This window comes from Aptenodytes patagonicus, chromosome 3, assembly GCF_965638725.1.
Source record: "Aptenodytes patagonicus chromosome 3, bAptPat1.pri.cur, whole genome shotgun sequence".
NCBI lineage: Eukaryota > Metazoa > Chordata > Aves > Sphenisciformes > Spheniscidae > Aptenodytes > Aptenodytes patagonicus.
Window position 1 is genome coordinate 73,122,770 of NC_134951.1, and position 23,734 is coordinate 73,146,503.

At 40.4% G+C, this 23,734-nt stretch overlaps 1 protein-coding gene across 3 annotated transcripts in view; it reads left to right on the forward strand.

Annotated features, from left to right (window-relative positions):
* Nucleotides 1–18,881, forward strand: part of IPCEF1 (interaction protein for cytohesin exchange factors 1) — a 60,190-nt gene extending 41,309 nt beyond the window's left edge. For all 3 annotated transcript variants that reach the window (XM_076333823.1, XM_076333824.1, XM_076333825.1), the window contains 3 exons: nt 4,482–4,851; nt 14,003–14,193; nt 17,736–18,881. In XM_076333823.1, the coding sequence (XP_076189938.1) occupies nt 4,482–4,851; nt 14,003–14,193; nt 17,736–17,936 (762 nt within the window). In that variant the 3' untranslated portion in view covers nt 17,937–18,881. The remainder of the gene's footprint in view (nt 1–4,481; nt 4,852–14,002; nt 14,194–17,735) is intronic.
* The last annotated feature ends 4,853 nt before the right edge of the window (nt 18,882–23,734 follow it).

Below are 23,734 nucleotides of genomic sequence, written 5' to 3' on the forward strand. Positions count from 1 at the left end.
CTTAGTAATATATAAATCATCTCATTGCATCTCATGGAAGGGAAGCGTCTGCTGCATCATGGGTGTGGTACAGGTTCCCGTATGGCACGCTGAAATGACATCCAGTAGCTGGGGTGGGCGCAGAGGCAGCAAAGCAGGAAAAAATTTGAAAAATATAGATGAGCTGGAGAAGCTTCTGTGGTCACAGTCAATAATAAAAGGAGATGTCATGCACAGGGTTGCCTGTCTGGCAGTCTTTCGTTAGCTCGCATAAAGCTGGGAGTGTATGTCACACTGTCACCCACTTGCCCCCTTCTGTTTCAGTCAGATAAGTCAGTCTTCCTCTCCTGAAACAGTTGTGTAACGTTAATCACTGTAAAGCAATCCACCTGGCACGCAGGGGGTGCACGGTGTTCACTGCTGTGTAAAACATGATTCTTTATTGCCTGTATTAACTGGAAGTTAAATGTGGCTGAGTGGCTATAAATATCGGAGAAAATAGGAACCTTGGCAATACGTGTCCAAGAGTTATTCTGGGCCGAGGGCTGATAATGAAGCGTCTTGAATTTTATACCTCAGTGGCTTGCCTTTAAGAGGCTGTAGATGTCTGCTCCGTCTGCTCACCTCTGAATGAATGCCTGCATTTTTCCAGATGATGAGTTTTAAACAGGTGCTGGTTTTTAGTTTTCTGTTTTTCTGGCTTCCTGCTGCTTGTCAGTCTGTCGCTGCAGAGACCATCTCCGGTTGTCTCCTTCCCATATGCTCTTCTTGAGTGCTGGCCTCCACGTTTTAGCAGGGGACGTGTGGGAGGCAGGCAACGGTGCATGTGCTGAGTGGTCCTGCTTCCTCAGCCTTTCCCTTAAAGGCTATCTTCCCTTCAGCCTCTACCTCTCTCAGCTGATTTTCCTTCTCCTCATCCCCAGCTTAAAATCCCTTCCCCCATGGAAAAAGGTTAGTATCTCCTGAGCAAAGTTGTCATCTTTTCATCCCAGAAGTGGCTACTGAAATAAGCTCCAGCTTCCCTGTGTCTGCCCTATGCTCAGATTGCTCGTGTGGTGGGTAGGGAGCAGCTAGGTACCAACGGAGCTGTGTTTGACTGCAAGTCAGTTGACTTTTAAATACCCAATTTAATGCCCCTCCCCCTTCTGGACAAGTACTGGAGCAAGAAAACCACTGGAAGGATTGGGAAAGCACAGTTTTCACTGGGAAGTCAATTCTAGGAGTGGAGCTCTTGGTTGTCCCAGGGAAGGCTGGTTAAACATTGCTTGCTGCCTGTTCATTCACTGCGGAGTTTTTGAACGAAGCTATGAGGTCCCAAACATGTGATGGATTTGGGTTGATACTCTGTGGGTACACCATTTTTGGAAGGCCTGCTTGAATCTTTTCAGATTGCTACTGGAAGAGACACTCATCATGGAAACCCAGCCCAGCATCAAGAATACCACAGGCATTGTCTGGGGTTAATTTCTTTTTATTATTTTTATCTTTTTTTTAAAGTTGCACTGCTTCCTCCTGAGTGCCAAAGCGATTTTGCAAAATAGGAATTAAGAACTATGGACATGTTGGAAAATCAAACCAATGTTGTCTTAGGCAGAAAGGTCTCCAAACTTCTTGAGATCAACTCTAGACTGAAAACTATTAGTCTGGAAACTAATAGCCACCCAAGTGCAAGCTCTGTTATGTGTTAGGGCAGCAAACATTTTGCTGTACTTCTAGCACAAAGTTTTCACTTGCTGTTCTGTTCTCTGCTGACTCAAACCATTTTGAAACTTGAACATGTGCATGAAACAGTGAACATGAGCTTTCTATGTTTATGTGTGCTTTTGGGTACTGTGAAAGAAAAAAGCAAGTGAGGGACAAGTACATTTTAACATCTGTAGGACAAAAGTTAAACTACCGTCTGCATTAACTCCTCCACATGTGAATGGATGTACAGTTCAAAAACCAGCAGCTATGTTGAGACAATAGATTGCAGCAGTCCCAAAAGAGCAGTTGAGGTGTTTCGTGGTGATAATGTTTCTCTAAAAAATGCCTAGAGACTCATTGATTTCCAGCTGAATCCTTATGATCTGCTGGCTCAAACACCTGCTTTTTAAAATGTCCCTAAATGGAGATTTATTATTATATGGATGATTGCAAAACCAAAGGAACCACTTGAGTAAGTTAGGTAAACATTTGTCATGCCAAAGAAAAAAAAAAAAAACACAACACATATGTAGAGAAAGAGAAACACATTCTGGCAGTCATCCTTATTCTCACCCACATTTTTTTATTTAACACACAATGAAAATGAAAACAAAAATATATTCTACTCAATGAGGCACAGTTTTCATTTCAATGCATTTTCTTTTGCATGGACAAATGCCAGAAAAATAGAGGTGAGATCTAACATCTTCCTTTCCTGTCTCTGAAAAATTGAAATTAAACCATCCACATCATATCAGCAAGAGCTTTTACTGTTCGGTTGTTCTGCTTGGCTGTACAAATGCTTCAACGATTTGCCTTTGCAATAGGAGCTCTTAGATGAAATGCTTCAGGTCACCTGTGTTCCCAAGGGTGTTTTTATCACTCATACATGTAGTTTATGACAGCATCTCCTTGTCCTTTGCTTAGGGTGCATTTGTGAAGGTTTCCTTTTCAAAAACAAAAATGCACCTGAAACACAATGTTGTACTTCTTGTAATAGGAATATAAATTAAGTCTCGTCCCACAGTGTTTGGGACCGTCTTGGAGGAATGGCTTTGAAAATTTACAAAAGTGAAGAAAGTGCTACAAACAAATGGTGACCCACAATCTGATATTGGTCCTTCTCATCTTCTGAATTGGTTAGTAGCTGCATGATACAGCTAGATCAGAAGCACAGGAAGGCAAATCTACTTTGCTTTTTTTAATGTAAAAAGGAAGTAGTATACATTACAGCAACACTGAATTGCAGAATTTTATATATCATAATCCAGAAAATTGTCACTCTTGGTTTGGTTTATATGAATACATCTTATTTCTATTTTACCAGATTATTAATAAGTATTCCAGGCTAGTCCCTTTATTGTGTTTGCTGCCTGTCTGGGTTTCCCTAGCAACACCTTCTCAGTAATTTTCAGTATTTCCAGTTTAGTTATCATCTGTTTCAATCCTTACACAGATCTATTCTACACATGTATTGAGAACATAAACTTGCCAGAATTGTGGTCCATCAAGTCTGGTATTCTGATTCTGGCATTGGTCAGTAGCAGATGATTTGCAGAAGGAGTAAATTTCTGCAGTAGCAGATACAAGAAATCTGGCTTTCGTATTATGATGATCTCATCACAATTTCTGATAGTTTCTGCTAAAAGCTTCACTATAAGGCTTTGTCTCCCCTTGTCTTCCACTACTTTATTTATTAGTCAATTAATCCTCTTCTGGGTATTTGTATGTATATTTGTGTGCTCATCTTTTCAATGTGTTTGGTGGCTAAGAAGACGACTAGTGCTAGTTCTTCTTGTGTGAGTTGCTTTTGGTGACCAGATCATAGTACAACTCAAGCAATGTAAATGCCTACTCTAGACAAAGACCTAGGCATCTATTTGCTTGTCTGGGAAGCTAAATACTTTTCAAAACTTTGTTCTTTCTCTCAACCTTTCTTTACATGGAATTGTGCATCTATCATACCCTCTTTCATTCAACTTCTAGCTCCTAATGATGACTGTTAGAGGTCTCTGAGACCTCTCTGGTTATATGCGCTCTTGTTGAGGCAGGGTGACAAGTACAGTATGGAGGGCCCTAGGATGTCTTAATGATTTCTGATGTGTTTCTAGTGAAGTTTAGGTCCCTTTCCAGATTCATGTGCTAAAGGATGAATCTTAGCAGGTGAACAAGCAGTACAAATCTTGTACCATTCCCCTTTTCCTGCCCTCTGCCCCATGGCTGTCTGTTTTTTCTTTCCACCATTAACTTGCCATCATATTACCTGTCAGCCTTCTTGCCTTGGTGAATGATTAGTCCCTTGAATGGACCAGGTAAAATGGCTTTGTGTGCTGAGAAGGTCAAGGTACTTTAGTGCTTGGGCCCATTTCTGTCTACCTGTGGTTATGGCATTGGTAGATTTATTGCATGCTTCAAGACAACTTCATGTTCAATGGCTAATCCAGAGTTTCTCTTCTGCACTCTTGATTAGACCAATAAAATGAAGACAAAGTAAAGAGTGAACATGAGTGTGAGACCTAGCATGGAAGGCTACATTCAACACAGTATTTTTCCTTGGTCTTTTGTTTCTAGGCATTGTCAGGCTTTTATCTGTTTTACCTCTGGCTTCCTTGTGGCTTAGTTTCTGAAGTTACTGCTCTATGGGAGATTGGCTGCCATACCTCAGGCTTGTTTGGATGGATAATTAATCAGATTACATCAATTTTTGGTCAGTTAGCATTTCAGCTGCATATCTATAATGTGTAGAACCTAGGAACAGGAATAACTTGGAAATAATTTTTCTTTTTTCTTTCCCTCTCTCACTTGTTTCTGGAAAGCAGGATCAGCAGAAGTCTTCTTTCACCTCGACTGTGTCAAGTGAAGCATCTTGTTCTCTCTCCTCACCTGAAAGCACTTTCAACTCCCAAGAGTCGTCTTCTTCCTTGATGTCCAAAGTGGTTTATTCTGAGAGGCAGTCCTGGCTTGACCTAGTTAACAGCTCTGCCACAGAAGAGGGTGATCAGCCTTTAACTTTCTGCGTACAGATCCACTCTGATGAGCCGCCAGAAGTAGACTGTGGAGAAGCGGCAGGAAGCCAGGAGGTCTGGCTTTCCAAACCCAGTGGTGGATCCCAAAACTCTTTTTTACCTCCGGATACACATTGTCTAGCTGTGCCAGATGCATCAGGACAAAGATCACTAGCCAAAGGTGAGCTAATGAGAGAGGAGATCTTTGTCTGCAGAGCCAGACAATGTGGGAGTTCAGGGGGTTTCCTCAACTTCCTTTCCCCTTCCTTCCTTTATGTTCTTCACTGAAGAGTTTTCCAGTGGCACAACATTTATAACAAACATTTGGTTCATTGTGCATTAAGTATATAACCTACTATCTAATTGGTAAGTATCTTTACAGCTTTTCTCAAATTTTACCTGTACGTTAAGATCATAGCCTCTGTGTAAAATCCTAACATAGACATATTTTTATTAGCTTTCTTTATTTCAGTACAGCTGTCTTTTATTAGTTAGGATTGAATCAAAATGTTAAGAAAGTGTGTCACAGAACTAACACCCTAAGCAAAATGGCATATGTAGGAAGTGGTGAACATGGGCCCTATTTGTTTCATTGAGCTTCACTGTAATCGAGGGGAAGTAACTGCAAACCTGAATCAGAAAATCCATTAAGACTGGATTTTATTTAAGCAAATGGGTATCTGTAAAGGTATCCTCCTACTGAAATGTGCTGCTGAATTAAAAAGGTGGCACAGTTTCAGAATTTGGTCATTGTTACTGTTAATAACTCTCCTACTATAGTGAGGCAATGTGTCTTGCCTTTTGAGCAAAGCTGCTTCTTTCTGCATTAAAAGCAGTTGAAGCATAAGAGGCGTTTCTTGCACACAATGTGCTGAAATGAGAAGATACTCAGCACACTGCCTAGAGAGGTAATACATAAGGAAGGAATGATGTTCTTGTGCATCGGCTCTACCCATGATTCAAAATCCTTGTAAAGATTTGAAGCGAGTACTTTGCTGAAAGAGCAGTGTTGTCTCAATACAATGCAAAACAAAGGTGCATCCAAAAGCTTAGGCTGAAGGTAATGCAAAAATGGAAAGAAACAGCACTGGACTCATTGGGAACTTAGGGTGTTTCTCTGTAGGTGAACTGGCACTGAGAGCTGAATCACATAACTGATAGTATAAGGCACATTAGTTACATCGTCTGTCTCCCGGTTGTTTTACAGATATCAGCAGTTAGCATCCCTTTAGTTTGTCATATGTTTTTCTGATTTTTACACAAAAAAAAGGGAAATTGAGCGAAGTACAGATTTTAACAAAAGTGAAAATTAATTTCAGAGTGTTTTGCACTCAGCTTCATTATCCATCTTCTAGGCTGCTCTGCTAGAGACTTCTATAGCAATGAAGATCAGTACGAATTAAAACCAAAAGCGAGCGCAGGTAGTATTTCTATGTGGTGGAAAAGAGTGGATGTTTTGGGAGAGTTCCCATGGAATCTAATTCCCATAAGCTCTGGCACTGCAAGTAGTGAAATGCTGGGGCTGGCAGAAATGGGGTCCCTAATTAAAATGTCACAAAGATGTAGTAAATGCACTGCCTTTTGTAAGTTGACCTGGGTTAAATTTGACCAAGTAGTGCCTTTGGAAAACATTATTAGGTACATTCAGGTGGATTGTTGGAGTGTAGGCCATATACGACATGGTGTCTTATAGATCCCTTGGAGCAAGATTCAGTGATTGCTCTTCAGAAATCTAAAGTTTTGCTTAGAATATGTTACTCTAGTATTGTCAGTAATCCCGCAATAATGCGTAGGTTAATGCTTTCCATTGTAATGTAAGGGTGACAAGTACTTTTATGGATGGTCATAGAATTAGCATGACACATTCATAATCATTTAAAGCACAGTTTGATAGACTCAGTAATACTTACCAATAAAAATGGGATTAAAATGTAAATCAAGGCACATTTTGGTATATTCCTGCCATTTGCAAGGTGGTTTAATTTTCACAAAAATATTCCTGGGGAAATGAATTCCTCCATTGCTCACCGCTTAGGTGATGGCTGACCCTGATTGCAGAACACTTCCAGTCTAACCACACTGGTGATCTCTGATGGAATTCCAGAAATAGATCATTTCAATGAGTCGGTCACTATGGAAGCTGTATAACCTCACTAGTTACTGTCTGCATCATAACCCGTTGTTGAGCAAGTAAGATGTACACCATACATGCATTTTTCTTTCCTTTATCAGTCTGCATAGTATGGGGATGGGATGGAGAGTGTTGGTCCGTGTGGTTCTGTCATCCCCTGCCCTTGCAATGGCCGCTGAAAAAATAAATGAAATAATTTGCAAGGAGATTAGTTAAGCTACTTCAGTTTGAGAATGAGGTGGATAAAAGGATTAATGTAAAATAGCAATTCAGTTCCAAATGAAAGTTATCAAAAAGGATGCAATTCTGGTTCTGTGGCTTATCCCCCAAGAATTTCCCCCTCCAGCTAGTTGATAAGGATTTGCACAAATACTGTGAGACGAATTCAAATTGCAGGGTAAAAGCTAGCTGCAAAACTTCATGATTTACAACAACTAGTGAGAACACCCTTGTTATCTAATGCGAAACAAGAATGCATACCTCAGTGCAGTACATATTATTTGCTTTACAACACTTCTGAATACTGCATTTCTGACAGCTCGTCATGTTTCAGAGTAATGATACTGCATCCAGGAGGAGATAGGTCTGTCTTGCATCGGCATCTGTCCTGAAAGTGCATGTCCCATGTGTGTAAAGCCAGCCCTGCTGTTATCAGAACAGCTATGTGGTCTTTGAACCCACTCTCCACAGAGCCTTCATGCGTGTCCATGCCCTCTCCTTCTCCTTGTGAGGGTAGAAAAAACCTGTCACACACTCTGTTTTGTGACTATATTCTGCTTAGTAAAACCCCATGATGGAATGTAGGGTTTGTAAGGTTGTAGCTGATGGCAGCCTAGAGCTGAGGTGAAAGTTTTCAAGAACTGAAACTTTCAAGCACTTTTGTTGCAAAAGTCAGAAACAAAGGCCAATGTGAGAAAAGTTGGTGCCTAGAAGGAAGAAAGAGTAACTGTGGCTTTGTGGGAAGAGCTTATAATGAAAATACGAAAACACTGAAGAAACTTCAGCGACGAGTTAAACAATGAAGGAAAAGTTTCTCAGAGATAAATGGATGAATCTCTAAGAGAAACTACAGATTCAACTAAATGATCATGGATTTTTTTTTCAATGAAAATTATTTAATGAAATCTGCTAAGCAACTGTAAGTGTCTGGTGCAAGGAGCTGTACCACATGATATTTTTAACCACCTTTCTAGGCACTCTTAGTGGTGTTATGTCCATTCTCAGCCTTAATTCTCAGTGCCGATTACTGGGGAGAGGTTACATAGCAGAGGGTAATACAAAGGTACAAAAAAGGAGAGTTTAACAGTTTTCTCTTTTGAAAGGAGATCAGCATTAGGTTTCCATTTACGTTGTGGGAATAGGTAATACTTCCATGTTGCAGCTTGCTACAAGCACAGTGACAAAGGATTCAAAGCTGCCTGTGACACAAAGACACTGAAAAGTAAACAAGAAATTCTTGAGAATATAAACAACTATCTGACTACGTGCTCTATATCCAGAAGCTGGCCTTGCCCTGCCTGCGATGGCTAGACACACTCTGCAGCCAGACTCCATCCTTTGTATTTCTTCTGGCAACCGCTGGAACAAAAAGTATCTGACTATGACCCACCACTGTCATCATCAAAAACTATGATAACAAAAAGAAGCTGCAGAAACTGAGAGGTTACTATAAGAACACAGGAATGTGTGTTTGTATTTATTTAGGGATCTTCTACTATAGCAATAACATCCTTCTTCCCTGCATTTTCTGAGGGTTTTATGATCATGTGAAGTTAATGTGTCTTGGCAAGGAATTCTTATGGTACCACTTCTAGTTTGTTTATTTTACCTTAGCTCACAGTAGCTGCTAGAAGATCTGGTGTGTGCTGATATTTTGAAAAACCTGGAAGGCTTTTCACACACCACGTGAATTTTATCTGGATTGGTTTTGTGGGAAGGAGTTGGTTAAATAGGAGTTGGATGCAGTCAATTCCTTCTTTTCTCAGAACAGACATCCTCTTCCCCTCTGTAGTCTGCCTGTGCCAGTAATAGCCAGAACAGATCCTCTGGTGTGCTCTGGCCCCTTTGTTCCTTCTGCAAAAGTTACAGAAAATGGCTAGATTGTGGCTGAGACTAGCCAAGAAGTATGCCTATGGTGAGAACAACTGTGTAGAGAAACAACTGTGTTTGAATGATTATTTTGCTACTCATCAAAAAGGCTTTAGAAATCACTGTGAAAGCTATGGTGTTACAGTTTTCTGAACTCTCTGAAAAAGAGATACTTATTTGTGGTGTTTCCAGTTCAGTCACAGTTTGTTAAAATGGCATCCCTCGCTGCTGAGTCCACCATACTGTTATAGGCAGGAGCATCTAACTGTTGGTGGTAACATACTTTTCCTGTTATTTTCTCCCACTGTTTCCTACCTTTAGTTCTGCATTTTCCAGTGAGGAGTTTGCCTAAGCTATGCCCTCCTAATTCAAATATTTCCTGTCTTTTCTGTTCTGTAGTTCTGCGGAAAATGTGATTTCCTCAAGGTGTCATCATATTCCCATTGAAAAGTCTACTACCACTATGGAGAGTGGATGGGTGTGGGGTGGTGTGTGTAGGTAGGTAGGTAAGGGCAAAAGCGGTTTGTGATTTTTTTTCCTCTCCTCTCCCCAGCCTGGGTCTATATGTTGTCCCATTGGAATCAAAGGTTTTGGCAGAATCAGAACTAGGGGTGTTGGCACAGCCACAAGAAGCTCGTAAGAATAGCAAAGACAGGAGGAAGAAGCAAATTTTTTTCTGGGATTAATACACAGTTGGAGAGCTGTGAGAACGGGAGAACAAGTATTTACATTTCAGCTTAGAGTTAGTAAGATATGCTCTGTTGGAGGTGGTTTTCAATGCAAAATGCTCTTTCTGCCAAACATTGCCAATTTCTATACCTTTACCACTGGGAAAAAATCAGCTTGATTTTTCACAGCTGCTTTTTGAAAAGTTCTGGATAATTTCAGTTTTGTAGGCTTAAAGAGCATTAAAATTGAGATTTCAGGCAGGCTCCCGTATTGCTGCTGCAAGGTAGGGAGTCTCAATACCTTAATGTCTCCCACCTGTGGCAAGCTGGCCGACAGGACGGTGGAAGCTGAAAATTGAGGAGGTGAAGAGCTGGCGTGTTGAACCTCTGGCAGCTTGCCCTTGTCTATGATATCTCCTGTTAGTTAGAGGGAAATTCCAGATAAGTGGCATCAAGCCACAAAATTGTGTTTTACTTCTCCTGAAACAGAATTTGTCAGAAGTTCTGACTTGCCTGAAATATTACTTTATTTTCCTCTACCCAACCTAGAAGGTCTCTTTCTCTTGAATGTTAAAATATCTCAGGGCAGGACTTCTCTTTTCCTCAGGTCAGCACTGGTTCTTTTCCCCTTTCCCCACTGTGGAGTCTGACAAAGTTAAAAGAGCTATACAATACTACAGGATTTTTCCAGAAGTGCTATGAAGCTTTAGCGGGCTTGCGAGGCTTGTGCGTGAAGGGCATGGTGCAGGAGTCCAGGAAGACTGATCCTTCCAGTGGCATCACTCAACAGAATTGCTTATAGTTAATACTGCCAAGGGAAGGGAAAAGTGCACAAGGCACATGTTCCCCTGTCTGTATGTACACGCTCATAAATGCACACAATATGTAATATCCTTCCACTGTTGCCATTTGTTCCTTACCACTAATCCTTCGGTAGGTCCTGAGAGAAAAATGAATGTATTTTATCTTTCAAATAGGACGAGATAAAGAAGTACTGTAGTAGCATTTCAGTTTCCTAACTTGCATGCCTGAGACAGAAAGTGCTTAGCTTGAAGAGTACTGGTGGAAGAGATAACTTGCAATATTATATTTTGAAGTGATTTTGAATGTGCCTGATGTTAGCTGTGTGGCTCGGCTGGAAAGACTCACTTCAGAGGAGTGCTAGTGGGGCCCAACTTGTCCATGTTATTAAAAATTTTTACCAGTGGAATATAACCATCGTTATAAACCTCCTGAGGTTAACAAAGCTCAGAGTTGAGGTGGTACATTTATCTTTGGGAGGCTGACACAGACAGTCTGTTCATTTTTACACCAGTGCCTGAGCTTGAGTACTATGTGCTTTTAGCATAAATTTTTACTTTGTGATGCAAAGCAAATATTTTGTAACAATTCAGTAGTATGGTCTAGACAGCCCGGGTTTCATAGGAGGGATCCAAGTCACTGAAGCCTAAATATGGAACTGGTGAATGCCTCTGCTTCTGTTAGAGACTTGCTCATCTGCAGGTCAGTGCTCTGACTCCAGGTGCAAGGGAATTAAGCAACACTACGTTCTGGGAAAATGTGCTGTGAATATCTGAATCTGGAGAAAAAGTCCAGTCTGTGCTTAAGGCTTGAGTCGGGTTGCTTTATCTCTATTATCCAACCTTAATTGGATGTTTTGTGGGGAAAACAAGAAAGCAAACTATAGGTATTGCTTTCTTCATTTACTTTCATGACATTAAGAGGCTTGTGAAATACCGTAATGCGCCATTGTTTGAGTGAGGAGAAATATGTTTTCTTATCGCAGATCATTTTATTGGTCTTGTTAATTGATTGCTAGAAATAATGCCTCTCCCCTTCCTCCATTACCTCTCCCCCTTTCAGATTTACAGCATCAATCTAGTGTGTTCAGTGGCAGCTTCAAGCCTGCAAAACATGGGCTTTTGTTTTCTGAGCTTGGCTCAGGGGAACTCAGGACGTCGAAGGTGAAAGTCCGGATAGGTATCAGACAGCCTGGCCTCAATTTATAGAGGTTTATTGGCAGACATACTCTTTGTTGATAGCAACAGTATCTGCTTCTATACAAAAGCACGAAATTAAGATACTGTTTTGTTTTTTTTAACTGTTGTGGGAGAAGTTCACTGCTCATCAATGTAAACAAAGATGGAGACAAAAGTACTGTATAACTCACGCCTGGCTCTACACCGCCTGTAGGTTTCACTCACCCTTGCTTTCCAACTGTTTCCAGAAATCCCATTTAGCCGCTTCACTGTCACTCCCTTTATCCACCCAATCTGAAGAATCTGGCACATTCCTTTCCCTCTGAAATTACCTGACCCTGATCAATCCTTTAAGGGGGTGGGAGTGGCGGAAGAATAAGAAAAAGGAGAGGAGTTTCAGGTTGCAATCTTAAAAGAATGCAGGAGCTGAGTGCACACTGCTGGTCAAGTGCATCATCTGGGAGCCTTTTGCTGGGCTTTTCTGACTTTGGCTCCATCTTTTTCTGTGCTGAGTATTACTGTCCTCCTTACCTTCACCCACAAGCGCCCAGAAGATATCAGAGTACTTAGAATGGAAGAAGGATGTTCAGCGAGGGTGTTTTCTCATGCTTGCTGCTTTGTAACCCTTTTAGGACAATGAGGAGCATCATGAGTTAACCTCAAAAAATATCTGGAGCAGAGACCTCATGTCACCCATGGCTTGACTATATTTTAAAGTTCCTGGACAAGATCCATGCAATTTTTTTTTCTTTTTATACACTCTTTCTTGCATATCTGATAAAGGTCAATTTATCCCTCGAAGTGATACTGTGCTCAGTCCTGATGGGTGATGTCTACAGTAGAGGTGAGCCAGTCCTGTGTAGGAGCTGGCTATTGAAACAAACAGCTGCTTCATCCCAAGAAAGCAGGCAGGAAGCTAGTTATAATTACGAGTCTCATGGCATGAGCCGACAGTTTTCAGGAACTACTACTGCCGTGTATTATGCCTTACACTTGCATTTTTTTCTATTTCCCGCAGCTTGTTAAATATACAACCGTTCTCCTTTTCCTCTCCCAGCACTGTACCACTGTTGGAAGCTATATTTAGTTCTTGTCAAGTTACAGCAGGCTTTTTATAATCACAAAGTAGTGAAAAAAAGGCCAGCAACACAGTGAAGGCAAATATTTGTAGCATGTCATAAACCTTTATTGTAACCTAAATATTTAGAAAGAACAGGGGTGTAGGAGGATGCTGTACTTTTTAAAACATGGAAAAGATAAGGAGCAGCCTCCTAAGTGTGCTGACACGTTGGAGAAGTCTTTTTGTTCAGAAAATGTTTGCTGACTGAAGATGATTTAGAAAAGTCAATGGTTAACTTTTAATTAAAAGAAAAAAATGCCCAGCCAGTTCAACTGGCACGTGGAGGATGGCAGTTGAGAAGAACCACCACCACCATTCCCAGTGAAATAAAAATGGGTGTTATCCCGGTGGATCTTGAGGAACTCATTAGCACCCTGAAAACACCAATAACTTTAAGATTTTCCTTTAGCAAACACTGAAGTAGAAAAGCATGCAGTGTGGACTGAGGGCCAAGAAGCGAGTTGCACAGTCTGTTGCTGACAATGGCCTTCTGCCAAAATGCCCCTATATATGCCTGGTACATTTTTAGTTTCTGACTGTTCATTTTTAAGTTGGTTTGTTCTGAAAAAAAAGTCTTTGTTTCAATTTTTATCTTATTTTATGCTATTTCATTCTCAGCTGTTTGCTAGCTTTTCCTTTCATGTCCTCTCTGTCATGGAAGATGGTGCTGCAGCTTTGGAGCCATCAGAATAATTAAGGTGGAGATAATCAAGGTTTTGTTGTGAGGCTCCGCAAACAAATTCTGTGCTGCGATCTGTGAATAGCAGGAGTTAAACATCAGGTGCCCCAAGGGTTTCTGCTTTAATCTGTTTTCTAGGGACCTTCTTTTGGGGCCCCTGAAGTGTTCCTATGTTCCATTTCATTGCTCAATTTTTTAAACTCTGGTTTCAATCATTACCAAGACCTGGTGATGAATTGGTACACCAAACAGAATTTGACCTGTGAGTTGCCAGGTGGAAATGTAATTCACTGTGTGCAGCATGTAGGGAAAAGGTCAATGGGTGTAGATGTTATCAAAGTTGTTTTCATTCAAATGTAGCATTACTGACAGTTGTTCAAAGTCTGTGATATATCTGGAGCACTAAAGCAGCACTCTATCAGTGGAAATACATGCTCGTATCTGTTTAGATCACGACCTGATTCTTAAAAACATTTGAGTTTGGTAGTATGCCTTTCTCATATGCATTATTACCCTATAAATTACACTAAAAATTGCCCTTGGTTTTTAACTCTAATACTGTTACTTTTTGACTTCGCTAAGTGCCTTTCTGATGGCTGAACTTACCATTTCTGCTATCTGCTGCCACATTCACATTCTCATAGCCAGTTTATCCTATTCTTTGCAGATCAGGAAAAATGTGATGATGATGAGATGGAGCGACTTTACAAGTCATTAGAACAAGCAAGCCTGTCTCCCATTGGTGATCGTCGGCTGTCAACAAAGAAGGAGCTTAGGAAGTCATTTATCAAACGCAGCAAAAACCCCTCCATTAATGAGAAACTCCACAAAATTCGAATGCTGAACAGCACATTAAAGGTGAGGTTGCACAACAAGACAAGGAAAAGCATGAGAGAAAGAAACAGTTTGGATGAAAAAAGAAGCAAGCCTAGAACACTAATTACATATTTACATATATATATATAGAAAGCAAGCCAAACTCTAATTACATATTTACTTAAAGCCCCAGAGAATTTGGTTAAGTTTTTGAAATTGTTTTCTACTTCATTCTGAATACTGATCTGTCTTTTGTTGTTAAATTTGAACTGGAAACAGAGGCAGTAGTTCAGAAGGGACCCTTCTTGCAGAAGTTCCAGCCCATTTGGAAAATTTAATAAAGCAAGCTTCTCTTGGTTAGCTGGAAAACTTGCAAGCGTGACTGAATGTACTAAACAGGGGAGCCTTAAAAAAGGAAGAGCAGACAAAGTACGTTGATGATAAAGGACATGAAAAGGACCCTGAGCCAAAAAAAGTTTTCCTTATGTGATTATTGGAGAATGTACAGGATGTGCCAAACCTATTGTAAAGACCTCCTGTAACTAAAATATTTTTAATAACAAAAGCATCCTGCTTTTATGTTGGAAACATATCATGAACTGGAGGGGTGGAGGGGTTCAGGGGACGTTCCATGAAAGGGCCAGTAAATCTGTCTGGAATATGGGGATTTATGAGGCTGTTTACTCACCAGCATCAAGTGTCATGTGATTTCAAAGCCTGTTTCTGAATGGTACGGAGGGAAACAGAAAGCTTAACCGTAACGTTTAGATTGTAAGGAGAAGAAAGAATAAATGCAAACCTGGGGCTTCACTTGTTCCTTTTTGTATGCATTAGAAGCAGGAATTGAGTATTTTGTTTCAAGTCCGTGTATTTGGCTTCCAGCATTGTACACTGGAAAAATGCATGACAAACTTCTATCAGCACAATCATTGATTTGATTATTAGTTGCAACGAGAGGCTTGGCTTTGGCACGCCGGCCTGTGTTAAACTTCCTGAAGATACAGTTGAAAAGACAAGTGGGAATATAGGCATTCTCCCTGTTGTAAGGCTTCTAGGCTCTGTATGAGACCTGATGAAGTCTCTCCTCAGTATCAAAGAGTCTTCAGTGACATGATACTGACTACAGCAGTATTCACCTGCATCAGCAATAAAGTGAGCCCATCATATAACAGAAAGTTAGTTTAAAAAGTATGCCTATTTCATGTGACAGGAAACTAAATACAGAAACAAACTGCAAAGTTTTCCCCAATAGGAGCCTCCCTAATAAATGTAAGAACCAGTTAGTACAAAATGGAGTTGTATCTTGTGGGATAATCAATTTCATTAGTATGGAGCTGAATGGAAGCCTAGAAGCCTTACTGCCAGATATGAGCAAGGAGGACAACTTTGCATTGATTTAGCACGGGAGTATTGTATAAGTTGTGATTAGCAGTGTTTATAACCTTAGGCTTGTCTAATGCTTGTATTTAATATGGAAAAATCATTTTTGGAGTGTTCATAACGTATAAAATGTGTTGATCTTTTTTTGCTTTCTTCAAACTAAGAAGTTGGAGTATTGACAAGACAAACATAGTACAGACATTTTCTCACAGACACAGACAGAGTTCTATACGCAGCCGTGTTTAAGTTAGCCTGTCTGAAAGGCAAATGACTGCAGTGGGAAAGTGCCATATTCTTTGCATCAGTGGAATTATGTGCTTTTAAGTCAATTTTCTTAACATATGAGACATGAGATAATTGGAAATGGTCTATTGGAAATTTAAAAATCAGAAAAGTTTTGCATCTGATCCATATTTACTCTGCTTTAATTAAAACCCTATTAGTTTGAGATAGGTGTTTCTGCAAGATTCAGTGCAATTTTAATTTTGGACTTTTGACTCCACATCTTTAACAAGAGATTAATGTTGTTGCCACAGCATATCATTAACAAAACATGCTTTGGACAGTTTGGAAGAGAGGGAAGCTGTGTGCAAATGCATCACAAGCTTAATGAATGTGGGAAATAGATTTGGTGCTACAGAAAAATTCCACAGCATGTTTTTTTGCCACCAATTTTGTCCACTGGAAATACTCTTCTCTCCCTTCTTGCTTCCCTATCTCCTCTTCTTCTCTTAGGCTAACTGCGCATGTCTCTGCGTCGATGCCAGAAGCCCTCTTACAAGGGCTGGCACTAGGTCTTGAGGACAGGACCTGTGTAAACCAACAGTTGAACAAGTTTTGTGTTTCAAAAGTGGCTCAGGCATCACAGAGTAGTTGATAGCTCATTAGAGTAGTAGTAGGATATGGATGTGTGAGCGTACTATTGCTACTATCAGGAAGTGTCATGAATGTGTGGGAGCATTTTCAAGGTGTTTGCAAGGCAGCCACTAGCACAGAGCATCCTCAGGCATGATGAAACTGGTGGCAGCAGAAGATGGTGAGAACTATTCCATTGCTTTAACATACAGACTGGGGGGATGGAGGTAGGCAAAAGCAGTAAAGGTTTGTTAGTGCAGCATGGTGCCTCCCTTAATTGTAGCTGCTAACTGGGGCTTCTCTGTCCACTCCATGGATAGGCAATAAGGGCTGGAAGAGCAAAGTGGTTCATTGTGTCAGAAAATGTGAGGACATCAATGAATATAAATACCTGAAAGGAGGGTGTAAAGAAGACAGAGCCAGGCTCTTTTCAGCGGTGCCCAGTGACAGGACCAGAAGCAATGGGCACAAACTGAAACACAGGAGATTCCCTCTGAACATCAAGAAACACTTTTACTGTGAGGGTGACTAAGCACTGGCACAGGTTGCTCAGAGAGTCTGTGGAGTCTCTCTCCTTGGAGACATTCAAAACCCATCTGGACAGGATCCAGGGCAGCCTGCCGCAGGTGGCTCTGCTTGAGAAAGGGGGTTGGACCAGATGACCTCCAGAGGTCCCTTCCAACCACAACCATTCTGTGATTCTGTGACATAAAGGGTCCCAGTCTCCCTATATCAGTGACTGTTCATGTCTTATGATTGAACCAGTGTGCTTGCAATATACAGTCTGAGCTGCTGTTGTCTAAAAGTAGAGACCAGATTTGTTAGTAATAGCTGGTGGTAGATGTATTAGCAGCCACATGTGCTCTAGCCACCCATAAACTCTACTGCCAATGCACGGATTATATCCAAAATTATTTTCTATCTAGCTCCCAGAGAAGAGACATTTATAACGTGGCCAGGGAATAAGTATTTTTTGAGAAAGTTGGAATTGGTATGAATTACAGAAACAAATGTTGTTGTGTCTAGTTTCATGCAAGTACTAACTTGTTGTGAGACAGCATAACAATGTCTAATTTTCACATGAATTCTCTCTCAAAGTTTCACTAAGAATCCTATAAAATGAAAAATCTATGTGAAATCATAATCTTGCCTTCAACTGGGATGAATTACTGCTGTGGGCTTAACTTTGATGATCTACATTCTAAAAGTGGGAACAAGTTGCCAGGAGGAAGGATAATTGGCCACCTCCTTGTGACATGACAGGGTTCTCTAATGTTCCTAGTGTGTTTTTGTTAAGGACAATGAGCTTGACAGTTTCTGTGGGAAATAACCACTTGTTCTCTTCCTAGTGTAAGGAACATGACCTGGCCACAATTAACCAGTTGCTAGAGGACCCAAAATTGACGGCAATGAAGTACAGAGAGTGGAGGAACACAAACATCATGCTGGTCCAAGATATCTATCAGCAGCAGGAGGTCCAGGACATGTCCACAGAGAATAGCGAGGAGCAAGAGATGACTCCACAGCCTATCGCTGAAAGTGCTATCTGAGGCCATGGTTCGATGGTTCATTGCACGATTTTTCCCCACAGGTCTTCACGTACAGGCACTTTAAACTGCTGCATTTTGAGGTTTGTTTTTTCCAAGTGTTCTTCGAAAGGAAAACAACCCTTTCTCCAAAGCTTTAATTCCTTTTGCAAAATTTATTTCATGTGACAAGGGCGAATCCCCCAAATTAAAAAAGAATGCCTGAACCTGGGCTGCATACCGAAGAAGACTATTTTATGAAGCAGCAAAGAAATGTTTTTCCATCTTGGGAGAAGCAAATTAAATATGTCCAACTCCTGGAAGTCACAGAACTGTATAATATGAACTGTATAAATGTGAGATCCTTGGGGTTGTTTTAACCATGTAACTTACTGTTAAAGAAAGCTACAACAATGCCAACAGAATGTAGTCTACTGTCTACCTTTTTACCCTGTAAGGTAGCCTGATGTATGCATTTTCATCTCTACATTCATTCACTTTCACCGCTCTACCAGTTTAAACTGAGACAACTAGAATAGTAATTATGCATGAGTTTATAGTACAGACAGCTGTCAGGCACCCAGTTTGTGCTCTGCCTGATGTTTTATGAGTTTCAAATTTATTTATGGACTAGACCAAGGTACGGTCTTTCTACATGAAGAGGAGGAGGTCTCTCAATGTTTGCTAACATGTAATTTACTCTTCAGTGAGGCAGCTAATGCTTCAACAAGTTTCAACTTTTCTTATGGACTTGGCAGAATTCCTTGGAAGATTATTTTCTTCTTTCTTATTTTTGACAATTGTGAATATATAAGGTACAAGTTCATCCCAGATTCCTACTTAGGAAAGTGATCAAGTTCACAAGACAGAAACTAAACAATTAAATTCCTGATGCGGACCTGAAAGTGTAAAACATAGCTGCAAATATTTTTGTAAATATATGTCATTTTATGGCTTATATGAATGTGACTATGTACTGTACATATGTTTTATTTATATATTTATATATGCTGAATTTCCTAATGTAGATAGGCACACATGGACCACACCTACCCAGATGAGAATGCTTACAGGTTGACTTGAAATGCCTCTTTGGTTTTTTTTTCCATTATGAATCACAGTAATGACTCTACAACTGAGACTACCCTGGGACATCTGCTGTAACTTTTTCTTCTGTCTTTCTAGCTTTGAGTTTTAGATGAAGAAAATCTGTACAACTTAGGGCAGGAAAATAAGTTTTCTAGAAAGTTTCAGGATTTCCCTTTGGGCAAAGAAAAATAAGTGTGTTAAGAGGTTTTGCTGCAGGATCATAACTTTTTGGCTTCATTCTCCTCAGTACAAGGTTTGGGTTTTTTGCCTTCCCATCTTCTGCACGTGTACAACTTTGCAGATTGCTGACTTTTGAAAAGCAAGAATTAGCCCACCGTTCTGAAATTAATGCCACTACAGGAACTGTGGCAATCTGCACTGTTGGCTATTTCATAAAGATATTTTGTCATTAGTTTTCAACACGGTTTATCTTTTAAAGCAAAATGCACTATACAGATGCAGCTATATTCACCTGTCTTTATATGTTATATGTTTTTATCATAGCTTGACTGAGAAAACAAAAATTAATAGTGTTAGTGGGAACATGTGAAATCTTTTCCATCTGTGTAGTGATAAGTCTGACTGTTGATATTGCATTTTTAACATTCAGCAGCTTTCCTTTTAAAATAGACATGAAATCATGTCCCAGTGCATCCAAAAATGGCAGTTAAGGCTGTGCTGACTGTGAGAACTGAGGAGCAGATGGTAAGCTATAAGAAATGGAAAATAGAAGGAAGAGTGTAGGCTCCTTTGATACAGGCTTTAATGGGAGAGGGTCAGGGGAAATGGGGGCTGGTTGAATGCAGAAGCAGGGCTGTGCTTGGGATAGCATCACTGCCTCAGGTATAAAAGGGTTTAGGAGTGTGAGGTTAAGGGCTGATACTGGGTCAGGAGTTAATAACTGGAGCTAGTATACTGGTGGGGAACAAATGTTAGCTGAGACCTGCAAGTGGGTGACAATGACTAAATGGGGAAGCAGACACAGAACCCAGGTTGGTTAAAAAGCTGTTGTTTTCAGGAAATTGTCATATAAGCGGTGATTTCATCACTTCACTAATTCTAACTAGAAGTTGATAGAAATTAAGCAAGCTCAATACCTGTTGCAATTTGGTATAGAGTAATCACTTCCTAAAAATTGAGCCCATTTTAAAATTTTTTTATCTTTCACCATTCCCAGAAGACCCTCTGGACAGTGGACATCTGTGAGTCTCCCGCTCCCGAATGAAATTCTTCAAAGTAGCTACATAGGTGGGAGAGGGATAGCCCCTGAATTTGACATGATGTCAATTAACCACCGAGCACACACTGACAGTTAGGAGTGTAGGGATTAATCTGCTTGGTCCATCTCAATTTTAGCTACTTGGCGCTAAATAATTGATAAATAATGGAGGTCAAATTGAATGTACACTTCAGATTTTCTCTTGCAGATGCAGACCATTCAGTTTCTCATGAAACAAAGCGTGTAAACAACATTTTTCTTCAAAAGCATCTTCACTTAGATCTTAAAAACAAGCATCAGCTTAAGTGGTCTGTCAAACTGAGCCAGACTAGTCAGTGCCTTGCAGTTCTGAGCAAAGTCCTAGTCAACTCCATTTGCTGAAGTAGATTTGCACTATGCAAAGGAAAGCGCTATGTGGCCTGCACAAGCTGTGTTGGCTCTTTTCACACTGTGCTTGTATAAGCATATACAAAACAGGTTTCCCAAATACAGAGACAGACAAATGTCCTTGAACTGCCCAAACTCTACTATTGGTTTTGATGAGATTAGATAGCCTAAAATAGCTTTTAAATTACTCTCTTTCAGATGGTCAGTAGATACTTATTGTTGAGCTACTGAGTTTTTGAAAACCTGCTGAAGATGGGCTGTATCATCCTCTTTGAAAAGAACAGAAAATTCTTGAACGGGGGGTTACTTTAATGCAGTTGTTATTTTAACAAATTTCTATGTGTTCAAGAAAACAAATGTATAACTTTTATGCAAGTGCAGTGCTGGGAGTCTATCTCCATTCTCTTTAGATACTATTTAGACCTGAAACAAATAGAAAGTGTGGGAAATGTGAGGTGAAAATTGTAGTAAAACAGGATTCATTTTCCAGCATTGCTAATTAATGTGACAGTTTTGACCTGGTGCTGGATTCATCACAAGGGGCTGCACAGCAACGTGAAAGCCTCAGTCGGAGAAAGAAGTGTTCACAAGCCAACAGCTACAACTACTGGATATAGCGGGGAGCCACCTTGGCAGGAGAAACTTGGACAACTCTGTGCTCCACTCAGTGGTACTTAGGGTAAACGTTATCTGTTGGTCTGAATTTGGAAGGCCTGCACTATTGACTCGTAGTGCAGAGAAACTGTGCATCCCTAGTGAATGTCCAAAAATCTTTAACCATCTGCCTCATGGGACTGGTTTTATGTACTTTTTCAGGAGAAAGTGTGTGTGCATGGATGTGTGCACATGCACACTTATTCCTTTGCCAGTAAAGCCTTTTGGTATTGGTGCAGTAAATCCAGCTATGCAGATTTTGGAGTAACTACTGACAATATCTAATTTCAGCTGTTTCTGTAGCCTGTCTCTGGTGGCTTTTCTGGAAATTGAATCTCTCTGTTTTGGTGGTGTAGATCTCACGAGCTACCAGAATGATGTGGGATCACATTTCCATTCCTAAGGTGGAATAATTTTCATGTGGGGACTGTAAATCGTTTCTGCATCTGGTTCTGATGATTTACTCAATACTGGGTTTCACCTGAAACAGGAATAAACAGGAATAAATAATGTGCTACAACCTTTTTTTTTTTTCCAAATAATTTTCTTTTTGGAGGAACCCTTCATATTGAGAGAAAAGGCTGTTTTGGGACAGCCAAGGAGGGAGGAGAAGAAAAGAGGTGGTATTTGATTTAAAACTATGTAGAATTTCAGAATTTAAAATTATTTCTAACTAGGAAAAATTATGGGCATGCTGCGTCTATTGTGTGAGACTGTAAGCTTACATGTCTATTACAGATTTAATATAAAAACTTGTATTTTTTTAACTCTTAAAGTAGCAAGGGAGTCCATGTAAGCATACTTCTATGTGAGGAACTCCATGTACTGTGGTTGAAGTTAGGGGTTTGAGCTTTTTTTGTTGTTTTGCTTGTTTGGCGGTACAAAAATGACCAATTGCAACGAGGGCCTGGGCCTACTTCATTTATGAGACACATGTCTTTGTTAATAGGAAACCAAAGTAGTTTTCTTGTAGTAGAGCCCAAGTGGTATTTCTTGTTTTGTGTGGGGCATTTCGAGGCAGCAGACATTTTAAGATGTCAGTCAGCATTTCCTTGACGGCTTGAAGATTTATCCCATTTTGGTCTGCTTCAAGCTGCCACATTCTTGCATTTTTAAGAACTGGCTTCATTATTAGAATCTTAGAATCATAGAATCATTAAGGTTGGAAAAGACCTCTAAGGTCACTGAGTCCAACAGTCAACCCCAAAAAATTGAAGTGAAAACAAAAATTGAGGTGAAAAAAGGAAAAACAGAACAGGAAGCTCTGAGCTAAGATCAGGCTGAAATTCTTGTCTCTGTGCAGAAGAGTAATGGGAGATAAACTTGCCAAAAGCTAGGCATTTGAACACTGAAAAAAGATTGTCAGGTGTTGAGTAGAGTACTACATTCCTTAAAATTTGCTATGGGAGAAGTTCCAAGACCTGTCTTCTCTGGAAAAATGAATATTTTTCTAATTTATCTCCTCCTGGTAAAAATGCAAAAGAAGTGGTTTATAAGCTGGCAGAAAGTTAAAAATGAAATATGCATGTAATTCATTGATAGTTCATCAACCTTGATGTATTACCTTGAAATGATTGACTTTAGAAGACTCTGCCTTTAATGCAGAAAATCCATTTCTTTGGGAAACCATTGTAGCTACCATAGTGTCTGAGGCTTATGTACCCCATCTGGCCCACATGAGGTCCATTTTGAGGATGTAGGTGTATGGCATTTCTATAGGGCAAATAGCTTACTTCATCCTACCATAGCTTAGGAACCATGTGAACTCTAACATTCCCTGTGTCCTAGATGCCTTAGGACCTACCCAAATTATTCTGACTCTTGAAGTTGCTTATGGCAGTTTTACCTTCTCCCACCTAAAAATAAAGAAAAGAGGATATGAAAACATGTCTCCCACTCTCATGTGAAGAGAAACTAACACTAGTCTAGCAAAGATTCAGGTAAGTCACTTCATTTATGAACATTTAGCAAAATAACTAACCTGGTGAAATGCCATATGTGCATACTCCTCAGCACTAAAAGCTTTGCACAAGAGCACTGCTAGCAGTGGTCAAGCAGGTCCTGCTTGACCAACCTGATCTCCTTCTATGACCAGGTGACCCGCCTAGTGGATGAGGGAAAGGCTGTGGGTGTGGTCTACCTGGACTTCAGTAAGGCCTTTGACACTGTCTCCCACAGCTTTCTCCTAGAGAAGCTGGCGGCTCATGGCTTAGACAGGTGTACTCTGCACTGGGTCAAAAACTGGCTGGATGGCCGGGCCCAGAGAGTTGTGGTGAATGGAGTTACATCCAGTTGGCGGCCGGTCACGAGCGGTGTTCCCCAGGGCTCAGTACTGGGCCCGGTCTTGTTCAATATCTTTATCCATGATCTGGATGAAGGGATTGAGTGCACCCTCAGTAAGTTTGCAGACGACACCAAGTTGGGTGGGAGTGTTGATCTGCTCGAGGGTAGGAAGGCTCTGCAGAGGGACCTG